This window comes from Oryzias latipes, chromosome 24 (genome assembly GCF_002234675.1).
Source record: "Oryzias latipes chromosome 24, ASM223467v1".
Taxonomy (NCBI): Eukaryota; Metazoa; Chordata; class Actinopteri; order Beloniformes; family Adrianichthyidae; genus Oryzias; species Oryzias latipes.
Window position 1 is genome coordinate 13,622,598 of NC_019882.2, and position 19,040 is coordinate 13,641,637.

The following is a 19,040-nucleotide window of genomic DNA, read 5'->3' on the forward strand; positions in this document are numbered from 1 at the left end:
GGGGAAGGGGTGGCAGAGTTAGTCCGTACAAATGGTTTCGCCCTTAAACTCAGAGACAAATTTCGAATGGACTCCTGCTGCTCTGCAGAAACTGTCCTAGAAAACAATATTTTAATGTGGATAAAAAATTTATAATCATAATTAAAGGATCACTGAGAACACTTTGAAGATAGAACAAAAGATGATGAAAGTGGGACTTATAGGAAAAAGGCACACAATAGTTTCACACCAAAAAAGTGTTTAAATAACCAGCAAGAAGAGGATGTTCACAAGACATTTTAATCAGATAGTCCAGCTTCCATTTGAGGCAACTGCACAGTGATGAACGTCTGTATCACCCTGTGAAAAATGGCAACACGGCTGGGTTGAGGTGATGTCTCAACGTTTAAGTGCACATTTCAACACCGTAAGACTTTATTTTGGTGCAAATAGCTGCTGTTTGAATAGGCTTAACACCTAAGTGAGAAATTTCTTTATAAATGGATGCATCTTTCTCAGAAGAGCATTGATTTCTTCCACCTGATACAGCTGTGGCAACATCATGTCATTGTAAACAGTTAAGGCTTAGTGTTGTGTGTTCAAAACAAGCAGAAACATTGTAAATTATGGGTCTGTGCTTTAAAAAAAAAAAAAAAGTAGTACCTCTGTCGTACACCATGAATGACCGCACTCTAAAATGTTAACTTATAGTCAGCATATGCTTTCAGGGGAAGGAATAGCTGCAGGTAGAGGCATGCTGGCTTCATTTTTTGGCACATGAGCTTCAGAAGCAGAACTGCACTTCACTTTTAACGTCCTGTTAAAACAAGAGAGTTTCTTTGGAGAGGTGGGTGACTCTCCTTTTGGGATCTGCTTGCACCTTTTCCCACACTGCTCCTGTGTGGTGGGAATGCATTCTTGGTTCTCCTGGTTTCCAGGGGTTTTACCATCAATGTGCGTCTGTGTGGAGGACAAAGGACTTTCAGCATGACGGTGGTTGTCTACTCTGTGCTTTTCCTGGCAGGTTTCTTGTGATACAAGACTCTCCTTTTGGGCTTGTCTCACACCCTTGGCGAGTATATTTTGGCAGCTGCCAGAACGGTCATTTTCTTTTGAAGTCTCTGAGCTTGACTCTTGTCCTGACCTTGGGCTTATATCTTGGCCCACAGCTGAAGCTATACATCTCTGTTCTCTGGCTGAAGTGGCTTGCAGATTTGAGGATTGGATGCAGTACTTCCTGAGCTGGCAGGCTTGGGCAGGCCCTTGTTTAGAAGTCAGTAATCTTCCTTGGGAGCAGTTATGTAAGTGGGTGTAAGGACAGGGGACATAATGGACATGGCACTCCATGTGAGCAAGGACTGGGTCACAGTTGGATGGTAAGAGGGCGGGGTTTTGTTTGCTTGGGCCATTTAAAGTGAGGGGGAGGAGATGCGGATTGCCAGTGCAAGACAGTGGATCTTGGGGAGCACAGGAGCAGGGGGTCCACTGCTGAAGCAGGTGGTAAGGATCCGTGCAGCTACAGTTCATGTTTTGAGAGTACTTGCACCTAAACGGCTGGCCAGCTTGGCCGTTCTCTTGGCCACTTCTGCCAGTTTCAGAGCTCCTATGGTGGACGTGAGGGATAGGCGCAGTGTGATGAGGGGGAACTCCGTTGTAGAGCCGACTGCTCAGCTCTGGCTCTTCTTGGGGTTTATCTTCAGCTCTCTGAGCAGATGCCAGGGGCTCCAGCTCATATTGCTCCACCTCTTTGATTCGAGAATCTATCTGATATTTTCCCAAGCCAAAGCTCTTCTCTTGGGTTGGGGGCTCTGTAGACGTGACTTCAGAAAAAGCTGGGCACTGCAGCTTTTTGGGAAGGGGTATCTGGCCACAGGAGCCTTGTGGCCCCAGGCATCGGCACATACACTGAAAGAAGAAGGTAGCAAAGGCCCAGCTGATGCACATGATCAGCATCATAAAGGTGCCCAGCTGGGTATAAGCTAGTACAGTGGAGGGCATCATCATAGCACCAGCAACAAACGTGGTCACAGCTGCCATGGCGATGGCGGAGCCCATTCGACTCAGAGAAAAAATGACTTTTCCCTCACGGTCGGGTTCTGGAGCGAGTCTGTAGGCAACACCATAGTGGACGGAGAAGTCCACAGAGAGGCCTACAGCAACAGAGATAGTGACAGACTCCAAGACGTTCAACTCCCAGCCTAGAAGCACCAGTGAGCCAACGGTGACAAATATGGTCCCTGCAATCGACAGGATGGCATAAAGGCTGATGATGATATTCCAGGTGGTTAGCAGCATGACGCTGAAGGCCACAGCCACTGACAGTGCCATGGCAACCAGAGTCCCATCTGAAAGGCTGTCTTGAAGGTCATAGAACTCCAGGTTGCTGACGAACCAACCATCGCTAAGGCCAACCGGAGCACTGCGAAGCTCCTCTTTGATCCAGGTGTCCACCTAAAACAGAAAGAGAAAAACAAAAACCTAAAATTATTTGAGGCAGAAGCCGCCTGAAAGCGACACTGAAGTAGTGCACGGTGATGAACACTAAAAAGTTGAATCCTATAAGCCTTACCTCTCGATAAAACTGGTACATCTTTTCGTAGGCCAGTGTAAAGAGGTAGGTACTCTGGAACTCTAAAACAATTGCCCTGATGGTGTCATTTATGTCAAATCGAGGCCCAGGAGTCATGCTGTCTAGGTGGTAGCTTGTACTCCGGTCCAGCTCCATAATGGCTCTCTTGATGCACAATTCAAAAACCTCTTGCTTGTATGGGAAAGTGGTCTGACTGCAGCACGGGTATACAGAGGCTTCGTCGCAATCCTGGTTCTCCATCCACTGTTGAAAATAACAGAATGAAGCCGATTTCATCAAGGAAACAAGGTCAGTTTTGCACACATTTAATACACTGGACTGACCTTTTTAAAAGTTTCGATGAAACAGCTAGTGAAGTCCTGCTCCTTTGACTGGAAGATGAAGCTCTGGTTCCTCAGCTTCTGGCAAAAGTTGAGGATCCACAGTTGAGAGGCTGGGCTAGCTATGTTAAAACTCTTATCAAGCACCAGCTTTCCCTTGTTTTTAGGGTTCAGGGGGTCTCCGTTGTCCACAGGACTGACGCCCCAAATGATCGTGATAGGCATGTGAAGGTCCTCGCCGTTATGAACTCTCTCAAACATGAAGAGTTTTTTGTACTCTGCATCGTAGCGCTCGAAAGGGTGTGATGAGCGGAACACTTGAAACTCTGCTAACTCCAAGGATGGCAGCTTGATCTTTGGGTTTATGCAAACAACGTATGCCCCACCGACTGTGATGGCTAGGAACCAGAGGAGCCACAGGTATCGCAATTTGATAACAATGCAAGGTAGGACCTTCTCAAAGAAGATCCTCGATGCATCAGAGACCGTAAACAGGCATTTGCTGGCCTTCTGGCAAAGGGTATTCCACAACATCCGAGAACAGCAGCTTTGTTCCTGGTGTGAAGGTTTTGAACAGGTTACCATGTTTGGAAGATAGCGTTCATGTAGCACAACCACAGCAGGAAGCCACGTCACCATGAGGATATAGTTGACCAAAATGGCAGTGCCTGCGTAGACGCCAAAGCATCGTATGGCAGTAATGTTGCTCACATAATTGGCATAAAAAGCAGCAGCCGTGGTGAAGCTGGTGACAAACATAGAGAGGGCAGCGTGGTGCAGAGTTATACTGACCGTCTCTGTCAGGTCAGAATGGGGCTTGCCAAATTTAGCATAGTTCCAAACGTCACAAAGCACAAAGGCGTCATCCGCACCAATGCCAACAAGGATGATGAGGGCGGTGAGGTTCATGAAGGGGAAGAACTCAAAGTTGAAGACCATTCGGTACAGAAAGTAAGATACAATCAGTGAACTTATGATGGCGATTATGGTCATAAGGGTTATAAAAATTGAGCGTGTGTAAACACACATGACCAGTAATACAATCCCTATGGCTATGGCAGGGTACACCGTGTCTGTGAGGAGGTAGTCCTGAAAGAGGTCATGCTTTATTCCAAATTCGATACCTGCGATGGTGGTGATGCCATCGGAAGAGTTCCCATTCTCAAAATTGTCCAGGTAAATGTTCATCATGGACTTCCCTTTCTCTGTAGGGGAGAAGAGCATGCTGTGCTTGAGCACAAGAGGAGGATTCTCCAGGCTCTTGGGGCTGAGAAAGTCTTTGTCCACCAAAAAGTGAAGAATCTGGTAGACGGCATTGTATTTCGTGCACTTTCGAGGCACGCCACCACATTTCAGTTGATCTTTCCGCGGTAGCGTCATGTCCCAACAGTCAGGGCCTAGGGTGCCATTATGGTAGAACTTGGAACATGAGCGTAGGATCTTAAGAGTGTGAGATACGTCCCGTTCTGTGATTTTTTGACAGGACGATCTGTTGGTGAGGACAGCTATGTAATTACCAAGAGTCCAGCTTGGACAGCAGGAATCGTTGTTAAGGCGCTGACAAAGATTGCAATAGTCACGGTGGGACCGTACCTTAAAAAAAAAAACGAAATAAGAATATACATTTGATTAAATAAGCATAAAAAGGCTAATAGATAACTTGCATCTACTTACTCTGGCGTCGTCTTGATTACACATTGACTTAATGGCCTGAATATTCCACAGATTTTTCCCTTGGGCAGATGTGAACACCAGCCTAGAATAACTATCGGCTGAAGATAGAAAACCAGCAGTTGATTTCTTAAACAAACGAAACAAGGACAAAAACACTAATCATCTTAACTTAAAAGTCTTGATGGTACCTGGAACATCGCAGAAGAACTCTTTCCTAAAGTCCCACTCCGCATGCCGTTTCTCTCGGTCCAAATGATCCTCCGGCCACCTGGTTTCTTGGTGACTACAATGGAACAGGTAGAGCTCAAGTGAATGTCTAAAGTTGTGTCTCTTTTGGGGTTTTACAGGGGAAAAATGTATCCCTCTGGCTCTGTATGTGCAATCCAATAAGACATTTTTAATGCCAACATAATAAAAATCTAAATATCAAATCCAAGAACAACATGTTTCAGAAAAAGTTGAAGAAGTACTGTTTTATATATAATTTTTAAAATGAAATTGATTTTTTTTATATAGCAGGAAGATGGCGGAATCAATTGTAGACACGGAGGACAAGAAGGGGGAAGGAAGAGATGCTTGGCCGGTGTAAAAGCTGCTGTTTGTCTCACATGTGAAACCAACCACCAGCAAAAAAAGTGGTATACTTATATAGCGCTTTATTACCTTCTTAGAAGGCCCAAAGTGCTTTATATTCATAGTCCCATTCACACAATGATGTTGGCTCCACTGCCGAACATTGATGCCAACCTATGATGATCACCCATTATATCATTCTATGATCACCAGGAGCAAAGTGGGGTTTATTGTCTTGCCCAAGGACATTTCGACACATGGGCGGGCAGTGCAGGAACTGGACTTGCAATATTCCAATCAGAGGTTGACCGCTCTCCCACTGCACCACCGTCATTTAAAAATTTTCTTATTGGAATTTATTCTTTTCAGTAAAAAAAAAAATCTAAAGTAAGTTGATGCTGTAAAAATAAGTACAAATACCACAATGCTAATAAATGTTCCAGTGATTGAACAAATTACTGGCATTTATCAGTGAATGCGGTCCCAGATAGACAGGAATCTCCCCCTTGGGACAGTGAATGGGATCCCTCTGGCGGTGGACAAATCTCTGCCTTGTTCCCCTTGTCTTTCACGAAGGGATTCAGACTTCTCAGCCTGTCTGTCATCATTATCCTTTAGTCCACCCCTCAAAAAAAAAAACACTAGTCTTATCACCACATCAAACTTCATCACTGCCGTCTGTTGTTGATCCTGCTGAAATAAAATTGGAAAACCCACAAAAAACCCACAAGTGGGACCAAGAGTTGAAGCCTGAACTTGTTTAGTAGTAAAAAAAAAAAAAAGGTAAAGTAGGAAATCAAAAAAACATTTGTGGGTAAGTTTACCTTTTGGCCTGTTCATCTGCATATTTGAAGGGATAGTTGGCCAGTGTGGCTTTATAGCCTGTGTTCTTCACCATATTGTTCCAGGTAACCAGTCTCTGACCGATCGCAGTCCCTCGTGGCTCAAAACCCTTTCATACAGAGACAGAAACAACACTGAGTAAGCGCAATGTTTAAAAAAGTTTAGTATTTGGGGTTTTCTTTAACACTTCACAATGTTCCCCTCATGTTTATTTCTATAACTCACCAGAAGTGGGTCGGAGAAATCGGGCAGATCAGGCACCAGGATGCCCACAAGCGCACAGACCACAATGAGCACTGTGCACACCCCCAGCACAACCACTGGCCAATCTGCTATGAGCTCAGCATAGCTGCAAAAAGATTTGCAGACATCCAGTTACTAAAAGTACTAAAGACGAAACAGGATCCGTGATAATATCAGGAAATAAAAAAGACTATACAGCATTGGGGGGGGACAAATCCTCCATCCATCAACTTTCCCTGTGCAAAATAAAAGTCTCTGATTTTGGCTTTCAAACCTCTCTTAATAAGAAGAGATGATCCAAAAAGCTACTTACTAACTAAGTACAAAGAAGCAGACGCACATCTCCCTTCTGTAATTATCATGACTCACTGCTGAGGAATGATGGCTTACGGAGAGCAGTGATGGATGGATGACAGGAATAAAGGGAGGAGGAGAGCTGTGCAATGCAGAACATCGACAGCGGAGACGTTTTTTTGGCCGCTCTTACCTTTTGGGGAATCGAAAAGGCCTTGCAGGGCTAAAAAAAAAAAGACAAAAAGAAGGAGATAAATCAGGTTTACATTTTGCAGCCAAAGCAACAGCCAATCAGAATCTGAACTGCAGAGACTTTCAAATAAGCACGAGCTAAGATTTATTTCAGTTTTTCCTTTGGTTCAGGACCAGTGAAAACATTCAAAAACACCAAATACATGTCACAACACTTTTAGGTAACGTTTTCTACATCACTTCTAAAATGCATATAGGTGGAATGGGACAATCTTATGTACAAGAAAAAATAGTATAGTATAGTAGCTACCATGGACAGAGACAGATCCTTATAGCAGCTTTGGACCCACCATGTGAAGAAAGTGTCAGTCTTAGCTGTAAAAAGCCCAGTGGCATTTATTACCTTTCACAGGACCCAAAACTCATGAAATTATTATTTTGCCCCTAAAACAGCAGAAAATTAACTTTTGATCGATTTAAGAGTCTCCAATAAGACTTTTTTTTTTATCTTTTAAAAGTATAAGGGGGTGACCTAAACACATGTGTACACAAAGTTCTTCAGCTGCTCCGCATTTATCTGGATTTCTCGTCAGCTCCTCCTTAGAGCGGCGGGGGAGCGTCCGGTATGCCGAGAGCAGAAAAAGTGGAAAGGAGGTTAGGGCGGGAGAGGAGGAAACAGCGGGGGGAATCGGATACGGATACCTGATCATAGCAGGGCTTTGGGAGATAAGAGATCTGGGATAAAGACGTTACGACAGCGTCCATGAGGGGAGCAATGACACACAAGAGCAGCAGCCGACTGTCACGAGTGCACAGATCTGGAATGCTTGCTGATGCTGAAATTAAAGAGGTTTCAAAGACGACCTTATAAGGAAATAACGGTTTCAGATCAAGATATAAAAAATATTTTGGTTAAATAAGAAAAACAAAAAAGTTAGAGGGATTGTTACAATCAGGAGTAACGGGAAGCAAAACGGAATGTTGAGTGGCGTGGGATTGATAAGCTAATAGAGAAATTAAACTTTTACTCTTAACCAGTCAAATGGTTCAGGTTTAAAGATCCACTCAATTGAAATCTGTGTTTTTAACGTGTTCTTGTGTCATTTCTCTGATGATCCCAAAAAAAAAAAAAATGCATTTCTGAGTATTTCTTTATTCAAATCAGTGAATCAGGAGCAGATGAAAAAAAGCAGTGTGTAAAGATCGTATTTGTTTTGTAGAAAATACGCTGCGCGGGACACAAGCTCCCTGCTGCGTTCAGTTTGAATAAACCAACTTGTAGAAGACTAGATCCATTAACGTCTTAGTTTTCCTCGTCCGAGTTGCATTTGGCTCAAAACTGTATGGCTGGATAGTCCAATATTCCTCGACATTTTGCTAGCCCCAATAATGCTAGGTTGGGGGTATGAGGGGCTGTAAACTAGCAGGAGGGTGCGAACAAGGAGTTTTCAGCAACGGGGTCCCGCCCACAAAAATTCTAATGAACTTCTGCCGCCCTGCAGAAACTATGTCCTAGAAAACGACACAGGTTTTTTGCTTTGTGGCTAAATACGTCATAATCATGATTAAAAAAACACTGGGAACGCTTCATAAAGTGAAGAGGATTGGAGTGGGACTTAGAGGGGCTCAACCTAGAAATATAACACGCAGCCACCAAAATCAATTGATTACCGGTAATTTTTATTTTATAACATAGTGGAATTTGTCCCCCTTTTATTTGTAACCTGGTGCAGGTAACTAGTTAAAAAAAAACATGTTCACTCGCATGACTTTGAACTGAAAGCCAAAGGAAAATTCTGCATTGCTAATGTAATTCTCTGCACCGAGCCCTGCCTCCTGGCTTTCCATGTATGGCCTTGAAGTGCAGATCTCAGGGAAAGAGATATGGCCCAAAAGTGGAGGAGTGGAGTTATTGGAAATACTTGGAACAAATTCATAAGAGAGCTGTCAGGCATATCTATTTGTCTGCTCAGAGGTCTGTTTTGAATTTTGCTCGGCAATCTGGATGTATTTTTGGCTGGCCGAAAAGACGTGCAAAGCAGCTCACCTGTAGACTTTTAAATGACAAAGCTGAAATAAATCAAGAGCACGTCGACTCGATAACAACTATTTATCCTGCGTGATAAAACTTGGACTGGAAAATAAGCGAAGCCAAAAGAAACTAGAGATTTTGCAGAGTTCTGCTTTACAAAATAAAAGGAGGGTGTACAAGGCCACTCTGGAAAGGTGGGTCGGCCGGCGGTTAGTGTCAGAAAGCTCCTGTTGACTGATGAAGCTCTAAATTCAGACAGATGACAACCTACCGTGTCGGGTTTCCTTTACAGCTCTCTGATCTCGATGCCTCCAAAGCAAACTGAAGCATCTAATGCTGAATCCTACATCTCCATCCAAATCTCCTTCTACTCCTCCTCTCTGCTTCCTCTTATTTTCTTTTTTTCGTTGCCCTTGTATGAACTTTTGGTCTTATTCCATGTACAAGAGGGAGAGTGTTTCTGGATCACTGGGCTAATTAAGAAAGTAAACACAGACTACCAGCCGCTCACTCAACACCACACTGACAGAGGAGGGAAGCAGAGAGGCTCCTGGAAGCTGCAAATGCCAAACAGTTTCTTCAGTTTGGAACTGTGCTTGGTAAAAGAACCAATTCTGGACTTCTGGAATAGCCAATTCAGCACAGTAACTGAATACACTAAATGGGGCATCTTCTGACCAAATCAAAGCCACTGGTTGCTCTGGTTAGTGAGCGCCAGGGGTTGAAGGTTAACCGTCAACAGATGGGTGAGTAAATACTTCATGAATGAGACTCTCACGTCAAAGCAAGAGCAATTTATGTCAAGCATCAGGCTGCTGGGTATACCTCAGCCTTATTAGTGTCTAGCTGGAACCCTACATGCAATTAAAGGTCTATAGCTGCAAAAAAGGCTTGATGCTACTTTCATCCCACTGACAGCAAAAACTGGACTTGATAACGCCGCACTGGCAGTTGATCCACCTGATACAACCCAAAGACCCATCAAGGACTGAGAAATATGCTCATCTGTTCATCGGATTTCTTCATGATCTTTTGGGGATATTGAGGTGTTTCCAGGCCAGACAAGTGTTATAATATTCTCCAGCATGTCTGCCCCTAGCTGTTCAGTCTCAAAATCACAGCCCAACACTTTTCAATATAAATTAAAGAGTTCAACTCCTGCTTCACCATAATAGACAGGTACAAAATCCAGATTTTTGAAGGCGCTACACCAGTCTCCAAATTACTGGTACCAATCTTCCCTCACATGAAGAGAACTCTTAGTCTGATCATATTTTAAGCCATTTTCAAAGTGTTCCCAGTGGTCTTTTGATTATGATTATGCCTTTTTTAGTCGAAAATCAATAACGTATTTTCCAGGACATAGTTTATCCAGAGCAGCAGGAGTTCAGTAGATATTTGCCTCAGAGTTGTGAATGGGATCGTTGGTGTAGTTTAAGCTGCTCGTCATTTCCCATTATCCATCTGTTTAAGCGCTCTCCTGCTATCTTACAGCCCCTCAACACTCCCAAACTCACATTACCGGTGCATAAAAAATGGCGAGCAATATTGGAGCCATCCAGCCGTGCAGTTTTAAGGCAGATGTCAGAAAAGGAAAAGAAGGACATGCATGGATCTATTTGTCTGACAGTGGATGCAGCAGATTGCAGCAAAGCATGGAGCTTGTGGCCTGCCAATTGTAGTTTCAACGTCACAATTACAAGCCTTTTCAAACGGCAGTTTTTCTTATTCTCAAGGATTTGAATGAAGAAATACTTACAAATGCAATTTTGAGCTTAATTTTTCCTTATATGTGTCTTCCATCATCAGAAGCCGTTTTCTTCTGAAAGCTTTTTTCTTCTGTGGAATTTTGCTACTGGAATGAATGTGCACTCACTGTAAGCATCAAATAAACACGAGTAATGAAAACAGAGCAAAATAAAATAAACCTTCGAAACGGCATCACCCAGCTACACTCGCTCAAAGTTATGGAGCAAACAAAAGTTGACTATTGGAAAAGAGGCAAGGCTGCCAAAAAACGAAAAGCTGAAGACTCTGCTATACGTCACTTTATATCAGCAATCAATGAAGGATCGTCATTCCAAGCATAATCCTGCAGTTTCTGGCAGTGATGGTCGGATTTTCCACAGTTGAGAACAGACTTTTAGAGATAATGATGTCCTGGAACTCGAAAAGGTTCTCAATCATGGATTTAGACCCCCTAATTTTCCTTGTCCCATGAAAGACCTGTAGCAACACCTTTTTTTAACAAACTGCATTTTTTCTTAACAAAAAAAACACAAAAATATCCATAATTTCTTAAAACTAAATTACTTCAAGTTTATATATGCTAAATGTTTACATCCAAACAGACAAAAAAAGGGTCCTAAACAACTGGTGCCTTAAGGTTTTTTTTGCAGCAGAAAAACAGAAAGCGACATGTGTTCTCTTCTGTTGTGTGCATGCAAACGTATTTGGGACGAGTGCATCCGCTGGTAAACATGGCCTTTTCTGTCTGCACCTGTCACCGCCTCGCATTCCTCGCTGTGAAATATGGGCGAGAAAAGATTCCAGGGCCAACAGGCCATTCAAGGGCCAAACGGCAATCACTCCCGTCAATCCATGTGACGTCTTAATCCACGGCTGCAGGCCGCCACCTCCTTCTACGCAAAGCTTACAGATATGTGCAGCAGCCGGACTGTTACAGAGCATGTTCAACGAACATTGAGTGAATCTTTACCCTTTAAAGTGTCACAAATGGTTCCCAGAAGAGTCTACAGAAAAAAAACAAACACAGACACACATATATGTATATATACACACATTTTTACTGAACCCCTGCCGCCCTGCAGAGACTATGTCCTTCAAAACAACACAGGTTTTATAATTTGGGCTAATAAGGCCATAATCATAATTAAAAACACAGGGAACGCATTGAAAATAGATCAAAAGATGGTAGGAGTTGGTTTTTAAAAAGTTTATATTTTGAAAGAAAATGAGGAAAAAATAACCCTATTACTTTTTTCCTAGTAAAAATGGTATAAAAAACAGTTCTTGAGCTTTGAAAGGACAGTAGTCCTCGAATAAGCCTTTCCATCAAGTTAAGGGTATATAGAGACTTTTTTTTCAACCAAACGTTGACCCACACACCTGTTTTATCCCTGAACCAGCTGCTTTGAAGGCTTTCCTGGCTCTTTTACAGCCCAATAATTGCTGCCGGCAAGTAACCACATTTATGGTGGACAAGTGACCCGCATCTAATGTGAAGTGAGTTACTTGTGGTAATTGTCAAAATTGGTCTTTTTCACTTCCTAAATTAAAGAGCGCAGTATTTCTCTTTGCGTTTAGAACTCCCACATCTCAAAATAAATAAATAAATAAAATAGAAAATCTGCACTTTGGCACAAAAGCAGAACAGCTTTCAAAGCACGGCTTATGTAATCTCAAATGGCAGCTGGCTGTTCTGGATGGGCTCACTCCAGCCTGCACTGCTGTTATCAGAGGCACTTCAATTCAGGAGGTCGTGGGCGCCCCAAGTGGCTACAGGTGTATTGATAAGTAACAGACTATTAAAAGGTTATATTTAAATTTCTAAAACCATTTTAAATATTAAAAGAATAAAAAGTAGGTTTGGACCAATACTATAACCTTTCTCAGCATATACAACTACATGCAACCAGTCAGTTAATCGTTTATTGAGAATTTTTTTTTTTCTACAACAGATCATCTAAATACTATTTTACAACATTCAGGACATATGCATTAGTTTATCCACTACAAAGTGCAGTGATAATCTTAAGAAGCCTGGAGCAGCTGAACCTTTGTACCCAGCTGAGGCTTGGCTGGCTGCTCAAGAGCAATTATGACAGCGTCGTGCTCACATCAGTCTTTGATCCCTCTTTATGGAAAAGTGTCCGTCTTTGATCTCTGTTCGCCATCTTTATTGGCTTTGCATCATCCTCAGAAAGAAGAAAGATGAAAACGTATGATAATATAAGAAGCAATAGTCTGCGCAAATTAAATACGCAAAAATGGAACATCCACATAAAATGACTCTAAAAGCAATAGAAATCATGCATGTACGAGAATTAAGGAAAACGCAGAAAAAGATTCAGCAGTAAAAGTCAAATTAGAAAAGGGGGGGGGGGGGGGAATCAAAGTTGTGCACTACTATTTGTAAATAGACATGTAGTATGTCTATCAAAAATGAATCCTTCGTCTTTTTTTTTCCTAAAAAAAAATAATTCCAAATTTGCTAGAGGGGCAAAGCCACAAACTCTTTTAGGGTTGCATGAGCCTTTCAGCTCAGTTCTCCCTTGAAAAAGAGATCTTGTCTCACTTGAAACTTGAACTTCCTGGTAAAATAAAGGTCAAATAAAAAAGAATTAAATGACAATTGGATATTCACAATCTTTTCCCAAAAATTTGAGTACAGTTATTTGCGACTCGATTGTCGATTCGGGATCTTTAGAAATGTTTTAGCTCGTATGACTACAATTCATACATAAACATATAGCAACTATTAATAATTATTAATAATAATTCTATTAATTTTAATAATTTCGATTAGTTTTAATTTGATATTAAACAGTAAGAATTGTGGTTCAATCTGTGAATTGTTAATCTCATTTAATTTAACCCAATTAAATTAATAATTAAACATTCGCCACCCAATTAACATTCCCCAGCCCTAAAGTTTATAGGTAGACAAGGGAGACCACAAACTTGTTCTTGGTGTACTTTTTCTTTAAAGCTATAAGTTAAGTAGAATCTAATAATAACCTGTTTTTCCATCAATATAAACCTCTTTTCCTCAGATAATCCTCTTTTTTGAGGGCCATTTCTAATAAATGTAGCATATACGAAATTATAGATGAAAATATTGGATGGGAATAGATCTCTGTATATTCGGTTACCATTGCAGCAAACTTGTTAGGGAAACAATTCAAAAGTGAGATTGTTCTTCAAATGAAAAGTGACATCAATGAACCAAAAGAGGCCAAACACTTTGGCCGAAACATTTGAGAAACAATCTATCGCAATAAATCTGCAAAACGCCGCATACTGAACACCTCTGCTCTTGGCAGCCGTTCCCATCCAGCCATTCGGTATCACAGCAACCGAAACATCAATTGCAAACAAATAAAACAACATTTGAACTAACTCAGATTTATAAAGCTGACCTTGTTGCAGACACGGCATGAGTAGGAGTGAGCAGCAAAAATGTTTGTTATCTGACAAGAATCTAAACTAAATTCATGGTTGCCATAAACAACACAGACTGTTCGGGGGGGACATTTACCTACAGTGTAAATTAGGGAGGTTAAACACTGCATGACCCTGGATGCCTGAGTGTCAGCCTGCTCCTCTGCGACTCTACCGACTCTACTGGGGTCATCAGTGCAGGTAGGAGCAGGTTGGCTGAACCTCAGGTGCCCTGAGGCTACAAATAATGTGTTTACACTTATTTCCTAAAGACACAGCTCCCAACTCTGCACTGCTTGCACTGTAGAACCTCAAACTAAAGAGCTGCGGTAAAACCTTTTCTTCCAAAAACTTATCCTCTTTTACCAGCAGTGAGGTGTGAAACGGCTACAATTAACAACTAATTACTCTTTATGCAAGCAGCAAATTGAGTTGTAACCATTTCTCCACTACTCTGACTTGGGGTGACTTACTTCACACTTCAGATTAATTGTTCTGTTGTCAGCCATTGTTTGTGTGTTTGTATCTTTGAGCCTAACGCGGACGCTACAGCAACCCAATTTCCCAAGCTGGGATCAATAAAGTATCTTTATCTATCTCATCTTATCTTATCTCATCTTATCTTATCTTTCACAATGAATAACTATGGGGCGTCTGTAGGTACTTCTGGTTCCAAAGTACAGCTCTTTTGGCAGCTTTGATCACTAGTCACTGGCCGCCAGTGTGCCGTTTGTGACAAGATTGTGACAGTATTGCCGTGTGCAAGAGCCGTGATGATTCTTAAAGCTATAGTTATAGTCATTTGCAGTCCTATGGGTGCTGTGAGCTTTTGGGGTTGTCCAGAAACCGTGTCGGGTTGTAGAGATGACCGACCGGCTCAAGGTGCATCTTAAAGGGAGTGCAGGTGTGTCTTGCAGTTCCATGAGAATAATTGAAAATGGAATATAGAGCTGTTGTGTGGTAAGTACAAGTTTTCACAAGGGTGATATGAAGTGGAAGCATTTATGACACACAGGTGATGCTGTCTTACAATGCCGTTACGCCACACTCTAGTTGTTAATAAGACCTTATTCATAACTGCCCTTACGGCTACATCTAGGCTGTATGTGGGTGAAATATTGGCAAGCCTGAACGGGAAAAAGAGCTTGCAATTATCATGTGAACAGCACTTATTCATTGCACAGTCTGCAAGGTTTGGGGGGGCATTAAAAAAAAGGAAAATCTGTACAACATCCCTGTGTCTCTACACCACCCTTACTTACCTGTTGTATAAGTGTTCACTATGACCTGTAGCTCGCAGCATGACCGTGGTAAAAAAATATGTGCATTAATATTTTCGCTCATGGGCTCATCGATCAGTCTACAGCCTTGACACCTTAACGTTGCGCCCTCTGCAACACACATTCCAGCTACCACTTCCAGTAAAGTCTATGTAAACGCACGTATATGCGAGTTTCAGGTCTTCGCGTTCAAAACTCTGGTGTTCACGTGTCTCTATGTGTGTTTTTATGACCGCTTTCAGGCCACAAAGCGTGCGGCCACTGAATCCACGTTCAAAGTTAAACCAGTTGAACTTTGACCAATCAGGGACTCGGATTTGGCAATGTTGTATGATAACGTCCTTTTCAATTCCCGGATACCGTTTGAAAATTGATCGTAGAGGAAAAATGAATAACTATGGTATGTGCCTGGCTAGAATTATATGATAGCAAGTCTTTTGTACATCGGAATAAAGCTTTGAAAGAAAAAGCCTGGAGCAAGATTGGCACCGCTTTAACATTTCAGACCAAGCGTCTTCAAACTGTAGGTAGATAAGCTAGTATCGGGGTAGTGATAGTCCAGTGTGAACACCACATGCTAAATGCATGTTCAAGAATGCACGTTTAGTGCGTTGCTGAAGGCGTGTCACAAGCCCGGTGTAAACGCAGCATAAGACATAATAGAAAGAGTGACCGATTTCCCTTACTGTATCAACGTTTGGGTTAGCTTTGTTTGGGCACCGACAGTAATAGGAGTTTACGAGTGAGTAATCAAATTGACTGTTGGGATGGGACCGCCTAGCTGGAGCGCTGTGAGTAAGTAGGGGCTGGAAGGCTTTCACCTGCAGCCTTTAGAACTGCTGGCATGAAAGAAGATGACTCGGTTATCGTAGCTGCAGACATCTACTGCTCCTCAAGAACACACAAAAAAAGCCGTAAAGACAAACTCGCAATGTGAAACATACAAAAAAACATGAAACCATGTGGAAATAAGAAGTAATCTAAATAAGGAGTGGGCAGATTATTCTTTCTTGAGCTGTGCCATGTCAAACACAAACCCAAAAGCCTTTCAATCATTCTCCAAATAGAAATAGTTAGGAAATACAATTCATCTTAAACAGATTAATGGTTTTTGAAGTCAAAAATAGTAACATCAAACCTCCCCCCCGTTGTGAAACGCGCATTAAAAGGTCTCCCTAAAGAGCTAATAGGACTTATCCCTTTGTGTGAAAGAGACATACATAAGAGTGCGGCAATCACAGGCGTAATCCCTCAACTAATCTGGCAGATCACAGCCCTGAGGCTGATCAAGCCGATATCCGACACCATTTTCATGCCCTGAAATTATCAAGACTATTATCAGTGTATGGTTAAGTGGTTTGTGTGAGCGCGGAAAATATATTTAAATGTGACCAAAGCTTCACTGGAGAAGGGGCGGAGTAGAGAAAAGCCCTACTTCTGCAGTTTGGAGCACAAACTGCAGCTTCGCTCTAACAGGTATAGCATTTCCTGCGTCTAATCTCTTGATCTGACACTGAGACACAAAACACCGCCATACAGGAAGAGCGAGAAGGCTAGAGATGTAGTTCTGGAACAGACCCAGGCGCTATAATTCAAACCTGTCGTCGCCAAACAAGAGGAACCCCAATTTAGTAAATTAAACTTTAAAAAAAAAAAAAAGGGGGGGGGGGGGTCAGCAGTGGAGACCCAACATCTGCTCTCTTTTCTGATGTGGAATGGGAGACAGAGGGGGGGGTTGTGAAAGGGGTAAACAAAGACCGAATGAGTGTTAACAGAGTAAGAAAACTGAGAAAGGAAAAAAAAGCTAAAAGTAAAAGAGGGAGGAGGAGGAGAAACCGCAGAGGCCATTGAATGTGTTTAAATGAAGGCAACTAAATCTCATTTTCCTTCCATTTGCCCTCCCAGGGTTTAATGCGTACACCCGCTACAGCTGCACAGCCGTCATTGCTCAACGCCACACGCAATGTTGATCTTTCTATTAAAACTTACAGTACAGGGGGCTGACAAATCTTGATTTCAGTAAAGGAGAATGAAGCAACACATGTTTATGTAGAAATTTTACATTCCACCCTTTTTATTTTTGAAGTATAAGGATGAAAAATCTTGTAGAGTGGAAATCCACATCAAATTCAGACACATCACATCCCCAATGAGTAAATCTAATAATTTTTATGTTTTCAGTTCTAAATTCTACATATTGTTCTACGTAATTAACGTAAAAGATCCTTCATGTGATTTAAAAAAAAAAAAGAGTTTAGCTCTTAAGCTATGTTCACACTGCCACCAACCACCCACTTTCAATGAAAAGTCTGTAGCATTGCATGTTTCGGGATTCTGTGCACAAAACCCTCACATGTCGCTTTGCAGGCTTTGGGCTCTCCATAAAAAACACACGATCACTGAACGCACGTTTAAAGTTAAACCAGGTCGAACTTTGTCCAATCAGGGAGTGATTTGCTGGTGATGTATGGATGGTGTCCATTTTAATTCACGGAAGTACCAACCGTTGATCATGGAGGGGATATTAATAACTGATATTTATGCCCTGCTAGAATTATACGACTTATATGGGAATAGAGCTGTGAATAGGGCTACAGCAAGGTTTGCGAGATTTGCACCGCTTCCTAGCATCAGTCTATCTTTTTAAAAACCTGGGATCAAGACTGACGAGGAGAACCTACCTGATACCTGGTGCTTGTGTTTGGCTCTGGAGGTGCTCCTGCCAGCGCTGGTGGTGATGCAGAGAGAGCTGTGGCGATGGGTGATGAGGATGCAGATGACAGTAGGTGCAGGCAGACAGGCAGCAGCACGAAGCGGTTCCCGGGTGGGACCCGGGACCAGGACCGTGGCTGGAGCCTGAACCCGGGCTCAGGCTTTTGAAAATTGGGCAATCCTGCTGGCCGCAGGGGCAGCACAGGGTGGAGTGGAGGTGGCAGTGTTGGCAGGAGACGGGCTGGAGAGGAGTTGAACGTGTTGGGGAGGAATAGTGATGGCCGACCCCTCTTTTGGTGTCTGGAGCAGGGAAGGAAGAGGGTGATGACGTGAGCCTCCTTGAAGCGCCGTTCTGTTTGAGTACGCCGCCGTTTTGACATGGTCTGTCGGCTCTCTGGACAGTTTGTGACTTCTGCATCAATATTTGGGCTTCGGCCAAACCCGTGGCGTCTTCACCTCCTTCAACTGGAGGGTCGTCAGGACTAGAAGCAACTGTGACTGGGTCCGGACTGCTGCCGACTGCTGTGCTGGTGCCCGAGGGAGGGTTTTCTTTGACAATAAGAGCATGTTGGTTTCTGCAGCCGATGGCCAAAGGGTCCCCACTTGCATCGCTCAAGGCCATGGTTCTCTGCCAGTGAGCCTGGCACCAACACAACCCCCTCCTCTGAGGAAAACAAGGAAAAAAATACAGAAACACATTTAAGAAACAATCCCTCTTGTTTCTTTAATCCACACACAACCACAGTGCACATAAGAGGCCCGAACCGCATATGTGGAGCTGTGTGCTGCATTAATTCTTGGCTGCAGGCGGTGAGTTTGTGGAGTCCCAGCAGGAACAGAGAGCCAAAATATAACTGCTTCTTGGCTAGAGGAGCTCCACAAATATAAACCACACAGTCGTTATGAAATGATAGTGTTGGTGGAGTTTATTCAAATGAGTATTACCATGACTTTTAATGAGTTGTGAGAGCAAAAACTTTTTTTTCTCCCCCAATTTCTGGATGCTATTTGATTGCTTTTTGACAAACATTATAGTGGTATTAGTATTGAGAATTACCTCCCACTGGAGAATACAATTTCCAATTGGCTGGACTTTATTAGGGAATAAACTCACCTACCAGTAA

At 42.6% G+C, this 19,040-nt stretch overlaps 1 protein-coding gene across 4 annotated transcripts in view; it reads right to left on the reverse strand.

The window, feature by feature from the left end:
* Positions 1–259: 259 nt before the first annotated feature.
* Positions 260–19,040, reverse strand: part of disp1 (dispatched RND transporter family member 1) — a 63,166-nt gene continuing 44,385 nt past the window's right edge. For all 4 annotated transcript variants that reach the window (XM_011491773.3, XM_020714852.2, XM_011491772.3 and 1 more), the window contains 9 exons: positions 17,886–18,580; positions 6,710–6,739; positions 6,205–6,328; positions 5,961–6,088; positions 4,752–4,846; positions 4,564–4,661; positions 2,893–4,482; positions 2,549–2,812; positions 260–2,430 (listed from right to left, as the gene is read on the reverse strand). In XM_011491773.3, coding sequence (XP_011490075.1) covers positions 691–2,430; positions 2,549–2,812; positions 2,893–4,482; positions 4,564–4,661; positions 4,752–4,846; positions 5,961–6,088; positions 6,205–6,328; positions 6,710–6,739; positions 17,886–18,538 — 4,722 coding nt within the window. In that variant the 5' untranslated portion in view covers positions 18,539–18,580 and the 3' untranslated portion in view covers positions 260–690. The remainder of the gene's footprint in view (positions 2,431–2,548; positions 2,813–2,892; positions 4,483–4,563; positions 4,662–4,751; positions 4,847–5,960; positions 6,089–6,204; positions 6,329–6,709; positions 6,740–17,885; positions 18,581–19,040) is intronic.